This window comes from Pipistrellus hanaki (genome assembly GCF_964339955.1).
Source record: "Pipistrellus hanaki genome assembly, chromosome: 10".
NCBI classification, from domain to species: domain Eukaryota; kingdom Metazoa; phylum Chordata; class Mammalia; order Chiroptera; family Vespertilionidae; genus Pipistrellus; species Pipistrellus hanaki.
In genome coordinates, this window is record NC_140512.1 from 19,190,139 (window position 1) to 19,212,642 (window position 22,504).

Here is a 22,504-nt window from a genome sequence, read left to right on the forward strand (position 1 = left end):
AATTGATATAGTAAGCAGACATTCTCTAGAATATGTTACTATTTTTAAAAATAGATAATCAGAAATGAGCAAGTGTAAATGACATTGCTTATTCATATTACTAACAGATAGATCTCTTACAATGTGTTCCTTTGTCCTTCAAAGCTGTTAATGTGGAAGAAAGAGCTTTAGGATACAAAGGTGTCTTGGTTCCCTTAGATTTTTTTAAGGTGCATTGTGAGCTATAAGTAAAATGATGAAAATGGGAACATAAAAATAAGAATTCATCATTTACATTGCACTTCAGTGTTAATGCAGGTGCAGAGAGTTTCTGCCATTTCACATTGAGGGGATTATAGAAGCTCTTTTAACATGCTGAGATCCTTAAGATGATTTCTACTTGAACTCCAAGTGGTGTTAATGATATTTTCAGAAAGGAAGCTTTATTTAGCTGGTAAGAAAAAGCACTTTGTAACCTTTTGCGCATATATCATAAAACAGAGTAGCTAATAGAATTTTCTACCATTAACCTATCAATAAGCTCTTACAGAATCCACCTATCAATAGGAAATGGATAATTTTGTTTTCTCTGTCTTTGCTTCAGCAGATACTGTAATTAAGCTACATAAAAATCCAGAAAAAGCTATGGAAAACTTGGTTGCAAGCCAAGAGGAATTCAACTAAAAGAAGAAATGTGAAACTCTTTTTATTAAGTATTTGAGCAAAATTTACATTCTAACCCCAGAGTGAGTAGATAACTGCAAAATCCCTACAGATTTAACAAACTGTATAAACAGCAGAAAAGCAATCAGGGATTCTGGCCCCATAACTGCTAATCTGAATCCTGGAGTTTTGTTGAGCGTTTTTTTTCTCTTTACTTACAAAGTAGGTAAGTTAATATTTTCCCCAACACTTGCTTCACCCATGAGTCTCCAAAGAATACTGAGTTAGCTTTTCTTAAGCAGTTTTGAGAAATGTCATGAAAGTTCCACATATGAATTATTTGCTTTACTTTTTTCCCAAATGGCATAACACATCTTTTCTTTGTTTTTTGTTTTTTTCCTTTCTAAAACCTGTCAGCTCTTTTGGAATTGAACAGTGCTGCATACAACAACTACTGCATATTGATTTTTTTCTCTTACATTTATTCAGGCTGTTTTTCCATTCTATAGGTTGGTGACTGAGCTATTATGCCCTGGTAAAAAGAACTCTTTGAATGTTAAATAAAAATCCACCTATCCTTTTTGCCTTCTCCTCACCCTCTGCAGGGGAATCTTCACTCTGGCAAGCTTTCAGAAGATGTGCTGCTATCCCCTGCTGATACAGAACAGGAAACTATGGGTGATTAAATACCAACAGTGTACCATCTCTGTACTAAATGCAGAATTAGCCATTGGCCTCCACCTAATAAACCTATAATCCAATTAGACAGATTGACAACACCCAGAAGGGAAAAGATAAGAATGCACATAACTTAGTAAGTTACAATGGAGAAAGTGGCATATTATGATGTTTAAGAACACAAAACCACCATAAACTAGCTTACCACTGAAGCACGTTTTGCAGTTTTCAAAATATTTGAATAGTCTCTGTCTTATTTATGTACAGTATATAGTACTATACAGTACTATGACCCTAAAGGTTTACTGAGAGAGGATCAAATATACACTTGGGTCTTAGACGTAACCAGAGTATAATGCAAATTCTCAGTGTTAAACTGTAAACCTCTTCCTGTAATTACTTTTTCTCTAAGGACCTCATTCCTCAATTCAGCATCTGAATTATGTGAGCAGATACTTTTCCTTTAAAAAACAAAGACATAAAATATGTGTGAATTGGCATAAAAATGTCAAAGATATTTCTACCTCCTATGTTGTTTTACAAAAACACCATCCCTCTTGGGATCACTTCTGAAACAACACTACATCCCTTCATCTGTCCTGTACTTGAGACTGAAAAGTACTTATCTCACATGCAGTGGGCTCCCTTTTCATTTTGTTGATGGCTTCTTTTGCTGTGAAGAAGCTTTTTATTTTGATGTAGTCCCATTTGTTTATTTTTCTCCTTAGTTTCCTTTGCCCTAGGAGATGTATCGGTAAACATATTAGTACGAGAAATGTCTGAGATTTTGCTGTTTATGGTTTCTTCTAGGACTTCTTGGTTTCATGACTTCCATTTAAGTCTTTTATCCATTTTGAGTTTATTCTTGTGTATGCTGTAAGTTGATGATCTAGTTTTTTTTTTTGTTTTTTTTTTTGCATGTATCTGTCCAATTTTCCCAACACCATTTATTGAAAAGACTATCTTGACTCCATTGTATGCTCTTGCCTCCTTTGTCAAATATTAATTGAGTGTAATGTCTTGACTCGATTTCTGTTCCATTGATCTATATGCCTGTTCTTATACCAGTACCAGGCTGTTTTGATTACAGTGGTTTTGTAGTACAACTTGATATCTGGAATTGTGATCCCTCCAACTTTGTTCTTCTTTCTTGAGATTGCTGTGGCTATTTTGGGTCTTTTTTGGTTCCATATAAAATTTTGGGATATTTTTGTTCTAGGTCTGTTAAATATGTTGTTGATATTTTAATGGGGATTGCATTGGATCTATGGATTGCTTTGAGTAGTATAGACATTTTAATGATGTTAATTCTAACAATCCATGAACTTTTGAGACAGTTTTAAAAATTTGGCTCTCAAAAGAAATTTCATTGATTGTACTATTGATAGTTGGCTCAGTTGACTAATTAGTTTGCCGACCACTGCTCTAGGGCAAGGGAGCTCAATGGTAGAGTCCATAAGGGAACCAGAGGAGGTGGGATTGGAGAGTAAAATGGAAGAGACCTTGCACATTTCTTAACTTCTCTTTTGACTCCTGTCTGTTTCTCTACAGCGTGTATTTCATACTGACTCCAGAGCTATCTTTCTAAAACACATGTTTGAGCAGGTTCTTCTCTGCTTATAACCATCATCTGCATGCCCCCTGAGCATGTATGATAGTTCCCTTCCACTTTAAGCTTCTGAGAGTCTTCACTTCAACTTTGGTTTCCATCTTCCTTCTCTGTTGCCTCCTCGGTTTTAAGGATAAAAACAGCCCATGGCTGGCCATGTTCCCCCAATGTGGATCCTTGCAAGGACCATGTTGTTTTCATCTTATAAGCCAAGATCCTGCCGGGAATAGCTCCTGGCTCTGAGTAAAAGCTCCTACGTATGTCGGCTGAGTGAATGGGTATCTGCCCTTTTGCACACAATATTCCCAGACCTGTAATGTTTAATAAATTCATCTTTTCCCTTCCGGTCTCTGAATCACACTTCCTCTGTGAAACTGTCCCTGGCTTCTCCCCACTCCTCCTCCTGTGAGAGACACATTTCTCTGTCCTCCCTCAGCAATCTGTACACACCCTGTTGCTATTTATCTCCAGGTGCCACTTGAAATTGTTCCCATACCTCTGTTGCTTTGCAGACCCTAAGTTCCTTTATGGTAGAGACTCTATTATTTGTCCATGGGGCCCCAGGACCTGAAAGGATGGCTGATACATGGTGGCTGCTCAATATACACACAGTCTGTTTACTGAGCATCTCGTCTGGGGGGTAGGAGATAAAATAGGGAGTAGTTTTCTCCCCCACAGTTACTATTTTCATCTCCTTGTCCCATTCTTTATTGATAGCTTGGGATAATTCTTAGCTCTTAAATCCCTGTTGGCTACAGTATGTCCACCTTGTGAAGCCTCAACTTCAAATTTGATTTAAATATCTTTTCTTCCTAGGCTCTGCAGGACTTATACAAGGACGTTGGCTGCTTAGAGGTAAAGAAGGCATGGTCTGCTTCTGAGTCACTGGCTCTTTCCTCCTTTACTTTTCAAGATCTAGTTCTTCCAGTGTGTGATGCAGAAGGGGGAGACTTTTTTATTTAACTGGCTTTTTCATTTGGTTGTTTTTCATGTTGGTTGTGGCTGCATGCGTAGTGAATGATAAGTGGCCACTGCAGTGGCAGGCTGGCTCTCTTGTGCATCCATCCTTGTGTCAGTTACTTAAGCTTGACCTCTTTCATCTCTGTCGGCTCCTGCCACATTGGAGCACTGCTCAGTCTCTTGATCCTGGGTTATACTTGCCCAGCACACAGCTCTCTTGAGTGGTGTTTGAAAGATATCTAGCTCAAGTCAAGCTCTTCCCATGATCACTTCAACCATGAGCTCAGGTAGCCTTGCTGTGCCCAGTACTGGGCTGTCGTGGTCTTGTTGCTATGTCCTCTCTCTCTCTCTCTCTCTCTCTCTCTCTCTCTCTCTCTCTCTCTCCATCTTTTTCCAATTCACTTCTTTCCTATTCTGATTTTCAAAGGAAGCAAGTCCACTGTCTAAGCAGATATTCAATTTGAAAACCAAAGCACAATCTCTCCTGCTTTTAAGCAGCTCCAATTTCAGAGACGGATTCCCATAGAGCCTTCTCCCTCACTTTGATTGAGAAGCCACTTTCCCTTCCTCATGGGGAAGACTGGATCACCTCTCCATACAAGTACTGTATCCCACAGAAGAAACAGGTTTTATTTTCTCTTCTCCAGCTTCTGTGTATATAGACGAGGCTGAGAGGAGAAGAGTTGATAATTCCACAGTAGCCCTGAGGGAGTTTACGGGCGCTAGAGCCATGCTATGAAAATCAATAAAGACATTAAAAAGAAAAAAGAAAAAAAACAGTTGAAGATATTATTCAATTGTCTTCTGACATTATTGTTGATAATAAATATCTTTTCAGTAGCCGAAACTAGTTTTGCTCAGTGAATAAAGCATCGGCTTGCGGACTGGAAGGTCCCAGGTTCGGTTCTGGTCAAGGGCATGTACCTTGGTTGCGGGCACATCCCCAGTAGGGGGTGTGCAGGAGGCAACTGGTCGATGTTTCTCTCTCATTGATGTTTCTAGCTCTCTATCCCTCTCCCTTCCTCTCTGTAAAAAATTAATTATATATATATATATATATATATATATATATATGTATATATCTTTTCAGTAAAAGAAAGAAAGAAAAAAAGAAAAGTACCACTCAACATGCCATTATGAAATTTGTTGAATAGATGAATGAGCAAATGGATATATCTATTTTCAATGATTACTAATAGGTGGGACTATTGATGCTGTGCAATGAGCTGCTAGGTGGATTGGGAAACAGGACATGATCAGTCTGCCATAGTATGCAATAGAAAGCCCGGGACTTCTGTCCCATGATCCAGTCCAGCCTGACATCTTTGTATAATCTCTGCTTGCCTCAGCAGGTGTGTGTTCATAACAGCAATTAATAATGCCACACTCCAATGAGAGAACTGGAGAATTACTATGGAAAAAGCAGTTTTGTATTTTTCAGAATTTGCAACTCTGAATGGGGAGGAAATGTCATTTCCACCAGAGGCCCAGTATCCTGCTCTGGTCTGATGTAAACTCATTGTCAGGCAATCCCAGAAACTGCTTGTGCTAGCCTCTGGGCAAAATGTTTCCTTTTCATAGAAAAATGTCACATTTTCTTTAGGAAATGGCAGTAGTTATTTTTTTCCAAAGGAAAAATGACCTTTGCATTTTGTTTTAAAAAAATTCTCAAGGACTCGGCCTTGCTAAAAACACTGAAAACAATTCCACATCTTTTAGTTTGTACTTGAAGTTCTACTGTGTACATTCTGATATTACACCTGTCACACTGATATGGCCTAGAGGTGAATGTCAGGACCAGAACATCCTGGCACCTTGTTTTCCAGAAATGTCTATGGCACATAGGACAGATTCTTGTAACTCTAGCCCTTGCTGCATCTAATCCCAACACACACACACACACACACACACACACACACACACACACTTTCACCTCATTATTCTAACTCTTTGAAGCTTTGATGTTCCAATCAAAGCCACAATCTTATACAAGTTCATCAGAAATTACTCTGAAGAAAACAAAACAAAACAAACAAACAAACAAACAAACAAACCAAAAAACAGTTCTTTTAAATAGTTTGTTTACCACTATGCTTAAAGTATGTGAAGTACTTCATCTTAAATTTAGAATTGTGGCAATTAAGTTGGGTTTTCCATGCAAAAACTTTTCATTCTTTCATGAGAAAATGGGAGAAAATAAATCCAGTATTCTTTTATTTTAGTCGGGTGAGAAAACAGGGAAGAAAAACAACAAAGAAGCGAGAGGAGTGAAAATTTTAGGACCCAACACTTTAAAACAGAGAAGGAATACAAAGGTGGTGATATGGAGAAAGACAGGTCTCTGTTATTAATCTTGACTTTGCAAAATAAAGTTCTCACTTCTTTTGTCCATATCTCATACATGTGGAACGTTTTTCTTTCTGACACTAGTTCTCACCATTAAGAAATGCACAGTTCACCTTACGGTGCTGGATTTTCTTGAACAAAGTGGTAAACTAGATGATGACACAGATTTACCATGTGTGTTCTTGTCAGTTCATGCAAATCTTCAGCTGGAGCATGTGAGAGGCACATTAATTACAACAGATACATGAATAACGTTTCTGCATCTGCAGCACTTTTGATATTTGCAGACTCAAGCGCGCTCCATCTCTAACTTCATGGCAGCTTGCAAAAACCAGCAGAATTACACTTACAAAGGTCTGCATGGTAATTTGTCTCCCATTGACTTCAGAGAAGTCTTCTCATTTAGAATGATAAGGGGCTTATAATTATGAACTGAGACCTAAGACTTAGCTGATGAAACAAATGCAAGTTTCTTGCCTCTTTTTCTGACTTGCATTGTATATATGATGACATGTATGTGCATGTATATATAGTTAAACTAGTCACTGAGCACTTTCAAGGCCACGTGATAATCTGTAGGATTATGCACCAACACTCTATATAGATATTTAATTCAGGCAGTATTATAATTTATCTTAACAGAAACATTTACCTTGACTCATACACTTTCCAACTATCTTATCCTCCTTAGATTTCCTTTTTGTTTGTTATGCTTTGGGATTAAGAGCTTTTTTTGGAGTTATAATAATAATAATAAAAAAAAACCACGAGAGAGAAACCATCATTAAACACATGAAGATTACTGACTTCTCTAAAATGTGATTAGAAAACAGGAATTAGGATCCTAAGGTAAGACTATATAGCACCAAACCCAATTTTTAGACATAAAATTCCCTATTTTAGCTACTGGTCTACCAACAGAATAAGAGTTATCAACACGGCACCACAATTCTGAAAAATTTCTGATTATCTCCTTTAAATAAAAAAACTATATTTTTTCATCATCAAGTATTCAATGCAGAATCATTTCATTCCATGGTCCAATGGGAAAACATCCTAATCTGTTCATACATTCTTTTTCATGTATCTATCACTCCCAGAATACCAAAGTTTCCTTTAATTTATTGAAAGATAGTCTTATAAATACTAATTATGGCTACCAATTTTGAGTGATTCCATGTGTCATGTCCTATTCTAAATACTTTATATGTAATAAATCATCTGATTAGATGTTTGGTTAAACTAGACAAAGTAAAGCTTACATAATTCTCCAAAAAGAACATAAATAATCATAGAGGGATTAAAGATTATTACAACAAATCTTATGCCTTGAGAGTAATCCATGTAAGCAAATCAGTGCTGCACAGAAAGATTCATTCAACTGTTCAGTCAACTAGTTGAATACTTGCCATATATGTGGTAATGATCAAGTGTCCCTAATCTCAGAGTTTATAGTCAGGTGTGGGGTGGGGGTGGCATGAAAAAAAAATAGCTAGAGTTTATAATTTAGCTGGGGGGGGCGGAACAGATAAAAATAAACACCTTCTAAAATAAACACCTAAAGCAGATTATTTCCAGGTAAACCAAAGGCTCTATTTCATTATTTAATGAAAAGAGAGTACTAGTAGTAGGAACTGAATAAATCTGACATAATCTACAAGAACACATATGACAACCCAGACACCAGAATCTGGTAAATATTTGTAACTATTTGGACGCTTTTGTTTATTTATAAGCAAAAGAGTTGGTGACCTGGGCCCCAGACCTAGTTAAACTGATAAGAACTTTTTAAATGTGTTTAGATAATATCTTTATTTGAAATAAATCTAACTTAATCTCAACCACCTCCTTCACTGAATAGGTATAAAGAGATAACTTTAACCCCATAATTCCCTATCCATCTCCATTAAATAACAAGCTTTCAGATTTTAAAAATGCCAACTTCAAACTTAGTAAGGGACCCCTAATGACGTCCCTAGTGTAATAATGTCTAGCACCATTCTGAGTTCTGCTCTTACCCTGAAAGAAGGTCCCACCCGCTTTCTCATTTAGCTCTTAGGAGGGCCAGTGAACCTGTACTGTAAATTAATATAAAGCTTTTGTGCAGAATAACTTAAAAATAATAGTGATAAAAGTACATTTAAGCGCACTGACTTCCATGACATTAATAGGTACAGTGATTGTGAACATTGTAACTCAATTACTGTGTGACATATCCAAAAATATATCAATAGTAAAACTAGAAAAAAAGAATAAAGCAACAAACTTCACTCTATCTGTGCTACAGTGGAAATCAACTCCTTAATATTGGGGCCAAGATGAGAACTAGGATTGGAGTTGTATAGTAGATATTCCTTCTCCTGTGAGCATGTCGCTAGACTCTGATTTTAAATGAAGAGGGCATACAGAGCCCTGGGCACAAGGCATTTACTAAAAGAGAAAAGCGAGACATGTGCAGGAAAGAGGTACTGCAGTAGAACTTATTTGGGTGACAAAGGCCCCTTAAAACAGTAAATGAGTTATTGATGAAGCATAACATGATTTTAAGACTTGGTACAACAGATGTTTTAATCCTTTCTAGCAGTTTGTTTTGCAGCTGAAATTGTGTTTTGTCAACCATGGCACCCATATCACCTATCATCATGAAAGTGTTCAGCGAGGCACGCGCTCTCGCTGTGAGATGTCTGTTATTGATCTGAAAGACACATCACCAGCAGAGGAGACATTAAGCATTTGAACAAAATGAAGTGAGGCTTTGCTACTTAGGTGTGCTTAGGAAAAAAATCAAGAATAAATATATCGACAAGCTAAACAAGCACAGTTTATCTCATCTTTACTGGAGATATTAGTATTGGCCAGCTGGCTAGAAATTCAGGTCTATTTTCTGGCTTTTATAGAGCACAAGATGTTTTCTTGTAGCATCCAAAGTTCATAAATATCTCAAAAAGCCAAAATGATGTTAAAAATCAAGGGGTTATTTAGAAAATTCTCTAACATGGACCTGCATATTTTGTGAGGTCTTACAAACTGAATTGTTTCAATCATCTCCTTTATTTTTATTAGAAAGATAGAGCTAGAGACCTCATGATTTTACTGTTCATCATATCTAGATGTGGTATATAATTCACTATTATTTATTGACAGCATAGTAAGAGAACTAGAAGGCAAAAAATTATCACATTTCTGTTCCAAAATATTGTGAGAAGGTAGACTGCCCATGAAAATAAAGAATCATTTTCTCAGGGAAGTTTGAACAAACTCAAGGAATTCAGAAACAAAAACATGGGGCCTAGTTTCCCTCCCTTTGAATCTGGACTGACCTGTGACCTGCTGTGATCAATAAAAGGGGTGAAAGTAATGTCATGCTGGTTCCAGGCTGGACCTTAAGATGCTTGACACCTTTCACTTTTGCTTTCTTGGAGCCCAAGTGACCATGAAAGCAGTGCAGCCACCCTGTTGTTGAGACTATGTGGAGAGAGAAAGGCCCTGTCAGCCCTCAGGAGTCCCATCCATCCCAGCTGAGGCATCAGTGTGAGTGAAGCCACCTTGCACACCTCAGCCCTAAGAGGTGACTAGATGATGCAGCTGCATGAGAGCCCCAAAATGAGCCTAGTGGTGAGACCCACCCACTCAGCTGATCCCTAGCAAGAATGTGTAGAGTCAGGAGCAAACACAGGACATATCCAAAGAGATATCAATCACTGAGCTTTGGTGTGGTTTGCTATGCAAAAATAGAAAACTAAACGGATGTTTCAAGTAATAGAAAAATTCCATTTCTCTGATTAGTTCATTTGCTTCTGGCAATTGACAGAACCATCTAGTGGTTTGTACCACCTAAATGTGAACACTTGGCTATGGAGGTGGGGAGAGATGAACTGGATGATTCACTAAGACATTTTCATAAGGCAGCCAGTCAGTAAGGGAGCAGTCATGGGGAGAGGCAGTGTGTGCTTATGTGCTCAAAATTTAAAGGAAGCCTGCTCTGAATATAAGTTGGTTATGAGGTGATGGGAAATAAGATACAAGGAACATATTTAATTATTTCTTAGGCTTTCTTACACATATATGTAGTTCTTTCTTAGGAGATGTTTAATTAACAATCATGGAATTTTATTAAACTGTTAAGGAGATAATACTGGTTGGGAAAGATAAAAAATATTGGGGTGGGGAGGTAGAAAACCATGAGGTGGCCATTGACTAGAGAATCAGTACTGAAGAGCCAGCCGGGAGAGGGGCAATGCCAGTCACATTGATAGCATAGCAGCCATCTGCCCACATAGCATTTATGGACTCAAGTTAATAATTGCTGCATCCTAGAGAGCAAAAGGGCAACTATGATTTCAGATAATGCAGCTATGGGATAGAATACCCCCAAACAATGTTAAAATGTCCGAAGAAAGAGAAATCTCCATAGCTCCATGTGCTAGACTCATATGAACGGTGGACATGAAGATTAATTAGTTTGTTCTATTTGGTAGATGTCCACAGTCTCCACCCCAATGGTCAGTCCCATAAATATTCATAAGCAGTTCTTCAAAGCAATTCTGAGCAAAGGGTTGACTGACAGAGGGTCAGACAGGGCGGAGAATGTTTGCTAGGCTGTATAGTAGGTTGGAGGAATGTCTTCTTGCCACCACTACTCGCTGTGGTTCTCAGGTCAGTGGGCCTAATAGGGCAGATTCTAAGATTTCTAGCTAAAGAATTCTAAACACACATGGCTTTAACAACGACTGTAAAATGAATAAACCCACAGCAATGAAGAGAACCTGAGAGATGGCATTATCTGACAGAGAGAGGCTGATAGAAGGCAAGGACTTCAGAATATGAAATGCCAATTGGAGCATGACAACTTATGTATCATGGCATTGGAAGGCATATTCTAGAGCTGGGGTTGGCAAACTATGGCCCATGGAGCACACCTGCAGCTGTCTGTATTTGTAAACTTATTTTCAATGGAACGAAGACATACCCACTTACTTACCGGTATATACTGTACTGTCTGTGGCTGCTTTCATGACAGAGTTAAATAGTGGTGACAGACTTCTGGGCTCACAGGACCTAAAGGAGTTACTATCTGAGCCTGTTCTGGGTACAGGGAGGGAAACATGGACAAAAAGGACTATCGGTTGCTCTGCAGAACCCTACAAAGTCTTAGGGTTAGGAAACAGCAGATACAAGTACATAGAAATTTGCCTTGCTATACCTACAGGACTCCCACCACCTACCCTAATCAGAGGCTGAGGGTGTCTCTGAAAAATGGCCCCACTTAACAGACTTTCATATTCTGTTCCTACCGGTAACCCCTGGTAAATTCTGAGCAGTCCTCAAACTCTGCCACAATGCAACTTTGCCGTGTTTCACTTTAAGTGTGGACCACTGAGGATCATAAGACAGATGAGGACTGTGCTCTAGTGAAATGAGCATCCCGGAAGAAAGAGGATGTGGAGATGAATAACGGTGGACTCTGTTTGGGAGAGACACAATGGACAATTCCACATGCAGGTTGTACAATAGGCCCGGACAGAAGTAAGAGGAGAAAAAAATGACCAGAAGGAGAAAAAAAAAGAGAGGCCCTCTAGTCTGGAGGACCTAAAATGATGGTTCTTTGAGGAAAAAAAATCATTATCTTTTTAAAAGATATTGCAAAAAAAGAAAGAAAAAGAGAAACTTCAGAAATGTGTTTCAGAGAAAAAGTGTATTAATGGTACATTACTGGGGTCAGAGAACAAACTTACAAAGTGGTAGTAATGCAAAGACTATATAAATATTAAAATGAGTGGTAAAAGTCTATTGGGAGAATGTCTGTAGGGCAGATGGGAGATAAGAGAGGTAAAGCTTCATCTATTTCTAAAGGAAGTACTATAAATTTACCAAGTCTAAAACTGTTAAGTCAAGACAAGTGTATAAACACATTAATTAGAGGTGTGAAAATGGTTATTGAGGGGAAAAACACGTAAAAAAGTACAAACTGATCAGTGCCTCTGGGATCTGAGCCTGAAAGGTAAAGAAGGCAGGGCAGGAAATATTGTATGGATTATAAATATTTTATGTCTTTGTGCACGTATTGAGTTGACAATTTTAAAAAGTATATAAGTGCACATGCCCAAAAACCAGTTCCAGAAATTTGGAATCAGTAGATGTGGGGACACAGGAATATGTATTTAAAAAAAAATCTCCCCCAGAGATTCTGACAAATTCATTCTTGTGCCTCTGCTTGTAGAAACACAAATAAAGAGGTAGCAACTGGTGAAAGAGCAGTAACATCGATCTGCCAAATGGAGAAATGCCAGGAGCTGTAGGAGGTCAGGATGTTGATCTCCCAGACAGCTTCCTGCCACTTCACTAATAAAACGGATCCACATTAGAAGAAGACACATAAAAATAAATAGGTTGCAAGTGACCTCATCATTCTACAGGAGAACTTTATGGATAGGTCAGCTTTTCTTCCCTCTTATATTTGTTGAAAATCAAAAGCCCTGATTCAAAAATTAGCCTGGGGAAAAATGTGAAACCATATGTAACGAGGGAAGCCTTGTACCGGAAGCATGTTGGAGCAACTCTTTCAATCCTGATTTTTAAAATAGCTGCAAGAATGCTCTCAGAATCTCTGGTGCCCATAAATGCTTGCAGAACACATAATAATCAGAAGTAGGCTGGCTTCTGGGACACTATGGTAACTTTTAGGAAAGCTTCTTCTGGAATATGACATGACGACTAGGGATTGGCTCAGTTAGTTTTTCAAAAGCAGGGAGGAGCACAGTATCCTCATTTTCTCTGTTCTCTACCCCTTCCCAAAACTCAGTGCTGACTGAGAAAGAAAGAATTCCCACTTCACCCTGGTTTCTATTCAGCACGATACCAGGTCAACTTTTTTGTAGAGTAGATTTTTATTAATGTCCACACAAACTATTTTTAAAAAATATACACCGTATTTTCTGGCGTATAAGACAACACTGTGTTCTAGTAAAAAGCCTGCTCAGATTGGGCAGAGTCAGAGAGGCGGTCTATTAAAAAAAGAACTGGTGTTGCCTCGGAAGTGGGGGGTGGTCTTATACAGCGAATATAGGCCTAAACCTATGTTTTAAATGTAAAATTAGGGGGTGTCGTCTTATATGCCAGAAAATACGGTATTTTATTGATTTTTTACAGAGAGGAAGAGAGAGGGATAGAGAGTTAGAAACATCAATGAGAGAGAAACATCGATCAGCTACCTCTTGCACACCCCCTACTGGGAATGTGCTCACAACCAAGGTACATGCCCTTGACCAGAATTGAACCTGGGACTCTTCAGTCCGCAGGCCAACGCTCTATCCATTGAGCCAAACCATTGAGCCAAACCGGTTTCAGCTCACACAAACTATTTTTTTTTTTTTTTAAATATATTTTATTGATTTTTCACAGAGAGGAAGAGAGAGGGATAGAGAGTTAGAAACATCGATGAGAGAGAATCATCGATTGGCTGCCTCTTGCACACCCCCTACTGGGGATGTGCCCGCAACCAAGGTACATGCTCTTGCCCGGAATCGAACCTGGGACCTTTCAGTCCGCAGGCCGACGCTCTATCCACTGAGCCAAACCGGTCCCGGCTCACACAAACTATTGACATCTCTTTGCCTAAATTAGAGGTCATCTAGAGCTAGAACAGTTGATTAAAATATTTTCATGCTATTTCAATGTCAAATGAGACTCCTCATTTTTTAAAATACTGTAACTTTATTAATTAAATGTATCAGGGTGACATTGGTTAATACCAATGATTTATTGTTTATATGTAGTGACTATTAATTTTGTTAATTTTGAAGTTCATTTACAGATGAAATAGTTACAAAAAGGACATTTATGTTCCTAACATGCATTTGTCTTTTTAATTTCATCTAGAAACTGGAAAGCTGGCTTCTTTTTGCTTCAATGGTAACATATTGGTTGGATTACTTTGACTAGGCTATACAGTGGGATTCAGCCAATTAAAATTTCACTTAATTTTGAAAAGCGTCCATCCATCCATCCAGTACTGATGAGTACCTGCTATCTGCCTGGCACTGTCAGGATAACAAGTAAAGAAAAAAATCGGAGGGTATACCTCTATGTTTAATTGATTGAAAATTTATGAGAAAGGTTTTATACATAAGTATGTATACATTTATAATATCTATGTTTTTAAATTGGATTCTATACTGTTCTTTGATGTTTGTCTAAATAGTTCATGTTTACAAGTTATAGTTATTGTTTTATTAGATACTTCCTATGAACATTCACTGAAGGTAAAATAGCAGTGTGCACTGCGATGGCATATAAATCTTTTTCTACCCATCCTTCCAGCTGTGCCTTTGCATATGCTGTTTTCTCTTCAGATAGCTCTCCTCACTGTCTACCCTACAACTGTCTATTCATCATCCCAGAGTCTGTCAGGCATCATTTCTGTGAGTCCCTCCCTAAGCACTTCCCAACTGAATCCATCATCCTTTTCTTTACACTGTTTCTGGACTTTGCACATATTTCTATTATTGCATTGATATAAATATTCATTAACATGCCACTCATAATTCAAGCTTCTTGAGGACAGAAACATTTGCCTCTTTATTTTTGCATCCTTGGTAATTAATGGAATGCCTGGCACAGATGGCTAGTCACTAAATATTAGCTCGACTAAACTGAGGAGCCATTGCCTCTATTATAATATGTGGAATGCCACAGAAATGTGTCCACATTTTATTTTAAATTCTCTCAAAATGTAAAATAAACATTTTTGAATAAACAATAAACAGTAAATTTCAATCTTTATTAAACTCCTTTCTGATGAAAGAAATTCTCATCCTTACAAAAGACCAATAAAATTATATAGCTAGGAACATAATTTTCCTTTTAAAAATGTCTGTTGCTTGCTCCCCCCACCCCCTTCTGACTTTGTGCCAACAGCATGGTTTTTACAGATTTATCCTATTATTATGTTATAATTAGTTGTTTATATATTCAAGGCCCCACCTAGATATAAACTTCTACAGAACCAGGACCTTGTCATATCCATCTTTGTAGTCCTGGTGTACTACAAAGACTATGAAAGGGAAGAGCTTAGCATGTTGAATTAATACACAGAGGAAAAAATATGAGACTGTAAATAGAATTAAATCTTAGATTTTTCTTTCTCTATTAGAGCCTGATTTGTGATTATGTTGGGGGAAAAAAACCTACAAACTTCAAAACTTTGACTTGGTTGTTGAGTAAGACTAGCTTAGACAGTGTGGGTGTAGCAAACCAGGAAAACATGTAGGAAGGGGAGAAGCTTAGCTGTGCAAATATCTTCATTTTATTTTGTCTCTTAAATTTACAGTGAAAGAGGTCTTTTCTAGTTTTAAAACATAGAGCTGAGGGTTGGGTCAGAGGGAAAAAAAAAATCACTGTATCTTTATCATGAAAAGGAAGAGGTTTGTTAAATATTTCACTGAAGTTCAAAAGCTTTGGAGATCTTTTCCCCTCTGCTAAGATGACATTATTCCTATAGTTTCCTCTTTTTCTAATTGTGGGCATGAGAATGATTTTTAGTTGAGTCATTTGCTGTTTGTGATTTTTTTGCAACATAAAGGTATGGATGTCTAGTGAAATATCACCAGATGAATCAGTAGAGTGGGACACTCTCTAGCTTACTCTTGCAAAAATTATGCACACAATTTTTTACAACAGTACTGCTTGAAAACACTAGTTAGTTTTGAAACTTCACTCAACTTTTAAGGAGATAAAGCCTCTATTAAATGTATTATAACTTACTAGTGAGTGGGAGTGACAAATATACCTATTAGGTAACCCTGAAACCACTTAGGAATTGGCAATGAAGCACTGATCATTTTTGAAAATAAAAATTCCAGATGAATATCTCAATTTTATGTTGTTCCTTCATACACAAAGCACTTTAAAATCTATGAAATCAGAATTTATAAATCTATAAACCATACAAAAGACATAACTTTTCCTCAAAAGAAATTCTCTATTTTGTGTAGCTACTAGAACCCATTGACTTTCACAAGTTTATATAATAAATAAAATCAATCTTGTGAAAAATGTGAAATGGTGATATAGTTCTTTGGCGTATAGTTACTATACTTTATAATACTCTAAGCCATTTCAAAAACAATACTACACAATTTTCAAATCAGCATTTTTAAATACACAAGATAAAATTTTATTTCTTCTTTTTTTTTTCTCCTGCGTAAGTACTTACAAACTATGGGACTAATCCAAGGTCATGGGCCAGATAGAAGAATTTAAAATTAGACTGCAAAATCAGACTTAGTTCATTACTTTTTTCTTGACCTCTGTGCACCTTTCATATTTTATAATTTTTAGCCTTAGCAATTTGCCTCTGCCTTTCCATGCTAAATTAATTTTGATTATAATTTGATAGACATCCAAGTAACTGCATATAAACATTAATTCATAAGGACTAGAGATGAATTCTATATATTGAAGCATATGGGGACATATAAAGATGAATACCACTTAAAATTTTTTTCTATGAGGTAAGCATGAATATTTAAATATATAACATCGGCAATTCAGCATGAGAATATTACAAGATTAATACATATTAAAAATATCAATGACTGAATATAAGCTAGAAAAGTATGAAATGTTAATCACATCCCTAAGAAGGAAATCTAGAATTAAATTAGAAAAGTGTCAATCTCAAGAGTCCACTGAATCCAGCAGAGAGAAGGGGCAGTCAGAAAAATGAGGCAAAAATGACATTTCAAGCTGCTTCCAAAATTCTTCAATGTGATCCTCTTAATATTAGGAAAAACAACTTGTGGTTTTCCTCAAGTTAAGTGACCTCTGACTCTCAAATTAAGAACACAGAAAAAAGATCCTCATATTTTGCCATAGAAAAAAGATGATGCAAAACTATTTTCTCAAACAGCACTTAGGAACTTACCCGTTTCCATTTTTCCATCCTGTGCTGCGGGCCCGTCCGGAATCACACTTTTCACCTGCAGAAACTCATCGGGCTCATCTCCACCAATGATGGTAAATCCAAAACCCATGTTGCTCTTTTTTAGGGTGGTGCTGAGGAATGTTCCCTTCAACTGGGATGCATCCCGGGTGAAGAGTGGTTTTTCTACATTGGCCAATATAAGTTAAAAAAGAAAGAGCGTGTTAAGGCAAGTTCTCACATGGGGAAAGCAAGCAAGCTACTGAGCAGCCATCCGGGGTCAATGTGGGGTCTCCCACAGTAAATGCAAGCAGCGGGGAGGTGCTGTAGGGGCAAAGCTCTTAGTACTTCTTCCAAACACAGAGCAGTCCAACCATCCAGGGAAAGGTAGAAAAGCTGCTTGATTTGGAGAGAAATATTTTTTTTTGTGTGAAGTCAATGTTTTTATTCACCAAAGTAGCCCTTCTTGTGCTTACAAAGGGCTGAATCAGTGTGCCACTGGCAGATAGAGAGGAGCCCAGAGGTTTCTGGGTAGGTTCCTCTTGCTCTAAAAGGGTCCAGGTAGGAGACTCTAAGTGGCTGGTCCTGCACAAAACCTTGAAACCAAAATGGATTATTTTGTTTTTTAAAAAAATAGATGCTATGGAATGCTGCCACCAAGTTACATGTCTAAATTAGTTAGAAAAAGTACCTGGATGTGGGACTGAATTAACTTATGCTAATGAGATGCTATAAAGATAAGCAGATAAACCAATTGCTACTGGCCCGGTAGTGTTTTAGGATACTCTAAAAGGTGAGCAAAAGGCAAGCCAATATTTCTAGATATAATTATGAATGTAAAGGTAACACATTTTGTAACAATACGCTGATACATCCAAATCATATACACCTAAATAATCAGAACAGAACTTGAATCCACTCTTATAGGTTTGACCATTAATTTGTTATAAGATATGCTTTTGCAGCTATGATCTGAAGTATTTTTCTAACAATGAATGAAATGTTTTAAAAATCAGTCACACTAGGAAACAGAATTAATATATTTTAAATGTTATCACAATCAAGTATTAGATATTATATATATGTATATAGTTATTATAGTTTGGTTGATATGATTTGACATTTGGAACAGCAAAACTATACATGGTAACTCAGTTATGTATTTTCTATGATTTTTTTTTTTTTGCCATTGTTACATTTTTGGTGATATGCAATGGACAAACTATAAAATAATGAGTTATATTTGAATTTTACTTGGCCTATTTACATATCACATATATCTTTTGTTAAACATAGAGAAAGCTTCTTTAAAAATTAAAAAAAAAACACACACATATGTAATCTTGTCCCTGAGGTTTCCTTTACAAAAGTAACGCTTACAGTTGGAGACCTTTACATTCATGGCAAGTGTGCTGCAGTGTGTGGTGTGCATATCATCAGCAGGCAACCTAGGCCTCCCACGCACAAAAGCCTCCTTTGCTGGTGTAATGAGGAAGAGCCCGCGAAGACGCGAAAAGTTTGTGCAGCATCTCATCCCACTGCGTGGCTCTAGGGTGCAGTCAGGTGCACAAGCAGCCCCAGACCTACCGATGGGCCAGGGCCAGGGCCTCCAGGCGTGGTTGCGCGGATAATAGGACAAGTCACTCACGCTGCGCCACCTCCCCGGGGCAGGGTGGGGGCGGCCGGGTTTGGGCCTAGGTATGGTCGATGAAGAGTTGTCTACTGCCACAAAGGAGAACAAGCCTCATTCTGGTGCTGGGTGCGTTAAGGACAAACTTAATGATTCTCTAAGTATCTCTGCCATTTAAATTACCATACTCAAACCCATGAATCGCCACCTGGCCACCTGCTGTAAATTCCTGTTAACATACTCCCCGAGGCTTTCACCTAATCTGTGGTTGCTAAATACATTAGTTTACAAACACCCAGCTAAAGCCAATAGAGGGGTTTGGGAAAAAGCAGGTAGATTATTTGGAATGGTCCAAACCCGGGCATGTGTGTTGGCAGAGCAGGCAGTTGGATGGACAATGCTTCCCTCTGAAACACTGCACGGAAACAGGTACTAACCTCGGAAACCTGGGGCCTGCAGGGGCTTGGCTCCACGTTCCGGGTGGGGCATGTTATGCTGCTGGAGCTTCCTTTTTGCTTCCAGGACAGGGTTTTCAAACTGCGTTCTTCTGTTTATGTGGCTGAAAAACAAAAGTTCGAATGAGGATAACGGTGGGGCAAAGTCATTTAAGAGAACATGTGTACAGCTCTGCGGAGAGCAGGTGATTAAGAAACACCAAGTGTGATTACAGGCAAGTGCCCACCAGGAATGAAGTCAGCCTCTGCTGGGCCAGCCTCTGCACAGCATGCATTTCTGTGACAGGAGCCAAGTCTCAATGGCTCCGTCCTTCCTTATTACATTGAACTTATGGGTGATTCAACCAGAAGAACGAGAATGTGCACTTGCTTTCCGGTCTACGGTGTTAGTCTGAATAAATTTGGTGCATTTGAATAAATGGTCAACAAGTGAAATTTACACCAAGTGGTGAAGAGAAGAGTATCATCTAAGCTTTGCAAAGCCCCTAGGGTAAGGTAATTTGCTGATTAATTTACTCCGATAGCAACCAAAGTCCACACTTTTTAGAGTCAGAAGATCTGGGTTGAAGGGCTGGGACTTAGGGGGAAACACTCCGAGAGCTGTTATGGAAGTTGTAGAGTACCTGCAGGATGGTTGATGCTGAGAGCAATCAAAAGTTGAGTGTTTCCTTTCTGCATAGTGAGATGATAAATTCATAGATATCAGAGACAGGGAGGCTGGAAGCACCTGTGGGTCAGCTAGATTTAGGGATTATAATAAAAGCATGCCCTCTAGTATCCCTACATTTATAATGAATTCTGTGAAATTTAGCGTTCCCTTCCACAGAAGAGATAGAAACCAATGACCCTGCCCAACAGCAATGCCATATGGCTCTTTCAGGATATGAACACATCACAAGAAACCTGGCATATGCATTGATTTTGATTCTTTGTGTACACGGAAATAGAATTATGGATTAAAAACATGAAGAAGAGACAGGTTAGAAGAGGGATGAGCAGTTACTGAGCACTCAACTCTGTACCAGCTACTATACCTACATTTCCTTAGGTAAGCTTATTGGCAATTGTTTTGTATTCTTATTATTCCATTTTTAAGGTGATGAGACTGATACATTGGAGGCCAGATGAGTTGCTCTAAATCGTATGTCCAGTAAGTGAAAAGATGGGGGTTTGGCCATGTCTATCTCTAAGATGTATCTCCCATCACAAACCTTCTCTTTTCAGTGTATGATTTCACAATAGCAAGTGCAGGCATATTTAATGTGCATATATACACACACATGGGTGCACACACACAGTCTCCTCATTTTATGTTTTCTAGAACAACCCATCAGAAAGCAGAGAAGGTAAAAGGATCAAAATCCTTTTGATCTCAACAAACAATTTTATATTAAAACATGTCAAATAATTCCTGGTGAGAGAGAAAATCGATTGTCAGGAACATGATGAGACAATTGCAATATCTAATTCCTTCCTCATGGGGGACAGGGTCGGGTAGCTGCCACTGCATAGGCCCTGCAGTCAATTAGTCCTGGATTCAAAATTCAGCGCTACCGGTTGTTTAGCTGTGTGACCTTGGGCAAGTTATTAAACCTGAACTGTAGTGTCTTTATCCATAATATGAGCATAATATTCCCTTCCTCGTGGGGTATTTGTGAGGATTCAATGAAATAGCAAATATCGACACAAGGTTTCAAGCAGACATACTCAACAACAAGCAGCAGCTGTTATCATCCTAAATCCATAGGAAAGCTTTGGGGTGGGGACTTTAACAGCACTAGGACTTTTCTCTAATATAGCCTCTGGTATAGGCTATAGGATGGGGGTTCTTATAACAATGTTCTTTGATATGAGAACTCACTGGAATGTGGTTCAATACTACAATGTGGTTCTGTCTTATGTAAAATTATTTTCCATTGGAAATAAATGCTACCATAATGCTTTTGTACACCAAAAAGTCACCATGATCTGTGGTGTGTAGTGAAGTATGAACTTTCAAGGCTTCTTTACCCCCATAAACTCAGACAGTGCCAGAGTTTGAAGCCTCTCTTCCCTTGTCTCCACATCTTTTTACTAAAATCCTTGATATTTCCTTAGGTAATATCTTTCTATTACCTAAGGAAATATTATTCCTGAGTTGTCCTTACTTATCTCTGTAGCTTCCCTTTTGGCTGCATCACATACTTGGAGCTACTCTTATCAGTGACACCCTACCAAGCCTCTTATCATGTCAGGTGAGATTTAGGGTATCAATGGTGCAATGCCTGAAGCAAGACAGTCTGGGTTTGAGGTGGCATCTTGGGCAAAATACTAAACTCTCTAAGCATCAATGTCTTCATCCATAAAATGGGAACATTAATATCTACTTCTTGGACTTGCTGTGAATATAAGAAAAATAATGTTTGCAAAGCACAGATACATACGGAGGACTTCACACTTAGTTATTCTTTACTCTTCAAGGTATAACTTATTCTTCAAAAGTAACTTATTCTTTATTACTATTATTAATAACTAGAGGTCTGGTGCATGGGTTTGTGCACTGTTGGGGTTCCTCAGCCTGGCCTGTGCCCTCTTGCAATCTGGGACCTCTTGGGGGATGTTGGACTGCCAGTTTCAGCTGGATCCCTGCAGACCAGGCTGAGGGACCCCACTGGTGCAAGAATCCATGCACTGGGCCTCAAGTATGCATATAATATCTTTGGTTAATCTATCCCCCCATTCCCTCCCCCTTCCCTCTGAGATTCATCAGTCTGGTCCATGTTTCCATGCCTGTGCTTTGAGTGTCTGCCCCCTAGTGGTCAGTGCATGTCACAGATACTGGTCAAATGGTCACTTAGGTTTATCTATCTATCTATCTATCTATCTATCTACCTATCTATCTATCATCTATCTATCTCTCTCTCTATATATATATTATATCTATATCTATATCTATATCTATATCTATATCTATATCTATATCTATATCTATATCTATATCTATATCTATATCTATATCTATCTATCTATATCTATCTATCTATATATATATATTACTGCTGATGTTATTGTATTTATTATCTCTATGCTTTCTCCATCTGTCCAATAGCTCCCTTCCTAACCTCTGCCAGCAACATTCCTAGACTGCATTATGCTTAGTTTACTTATTTTCTTACACACTGCCTCATCATTAAGAGGATTTGAATTACTTTTAAAGAACAATAATGAAGAGTAAATAAAATCAGGGTGAAATTAGTTGAATCTGAGTGGAAGATCAATAGACA

The 22,504-nt window shown here is 38.1% G+C and overlaps 1 protein-coding gene across 8 annotated transcripts in view; it reads right to left on the reverse strand.

Annotated features, from left to right (window-relative positions):
• Positions 1 to 22,504, reverse strand: part of MAGI2 (membrane associated guanylate kinase, WW and PDZ domain containing 2) — a 1,098,541-nt gene that overhangs the window by 307,525 nt on the left and 768,512 nt on the right. For 6 of the 8 annotated variants that reach the window (XM_084897035.1, XM_084897034.1, XM_084897037.1 and 3 more), the window contains exons 8-10: positions 19,224 to 19,345; positions 18,744 to 18,878; positions 17,160 to 17,342 (exon numbers count right to left, since the gene is read on the reverse strand). In XM_084897035.1, coding sequence (XP_084753161.1) covers positions 17,160 to 17,342; positions 18,744 to 18,878; positions 19,224 to 19,345 — 440 coding nt within the window. The remainder of the gene's footprint in view (positions 1 to 17,159; positions 17,343 to 18,743; positions 18,879 to 19,223; positions 19,346 to 22,504) is intronic. The other 2 variants (XM_084897036.1, XM_084897041.1) reach the window with 1 other exon arrangement.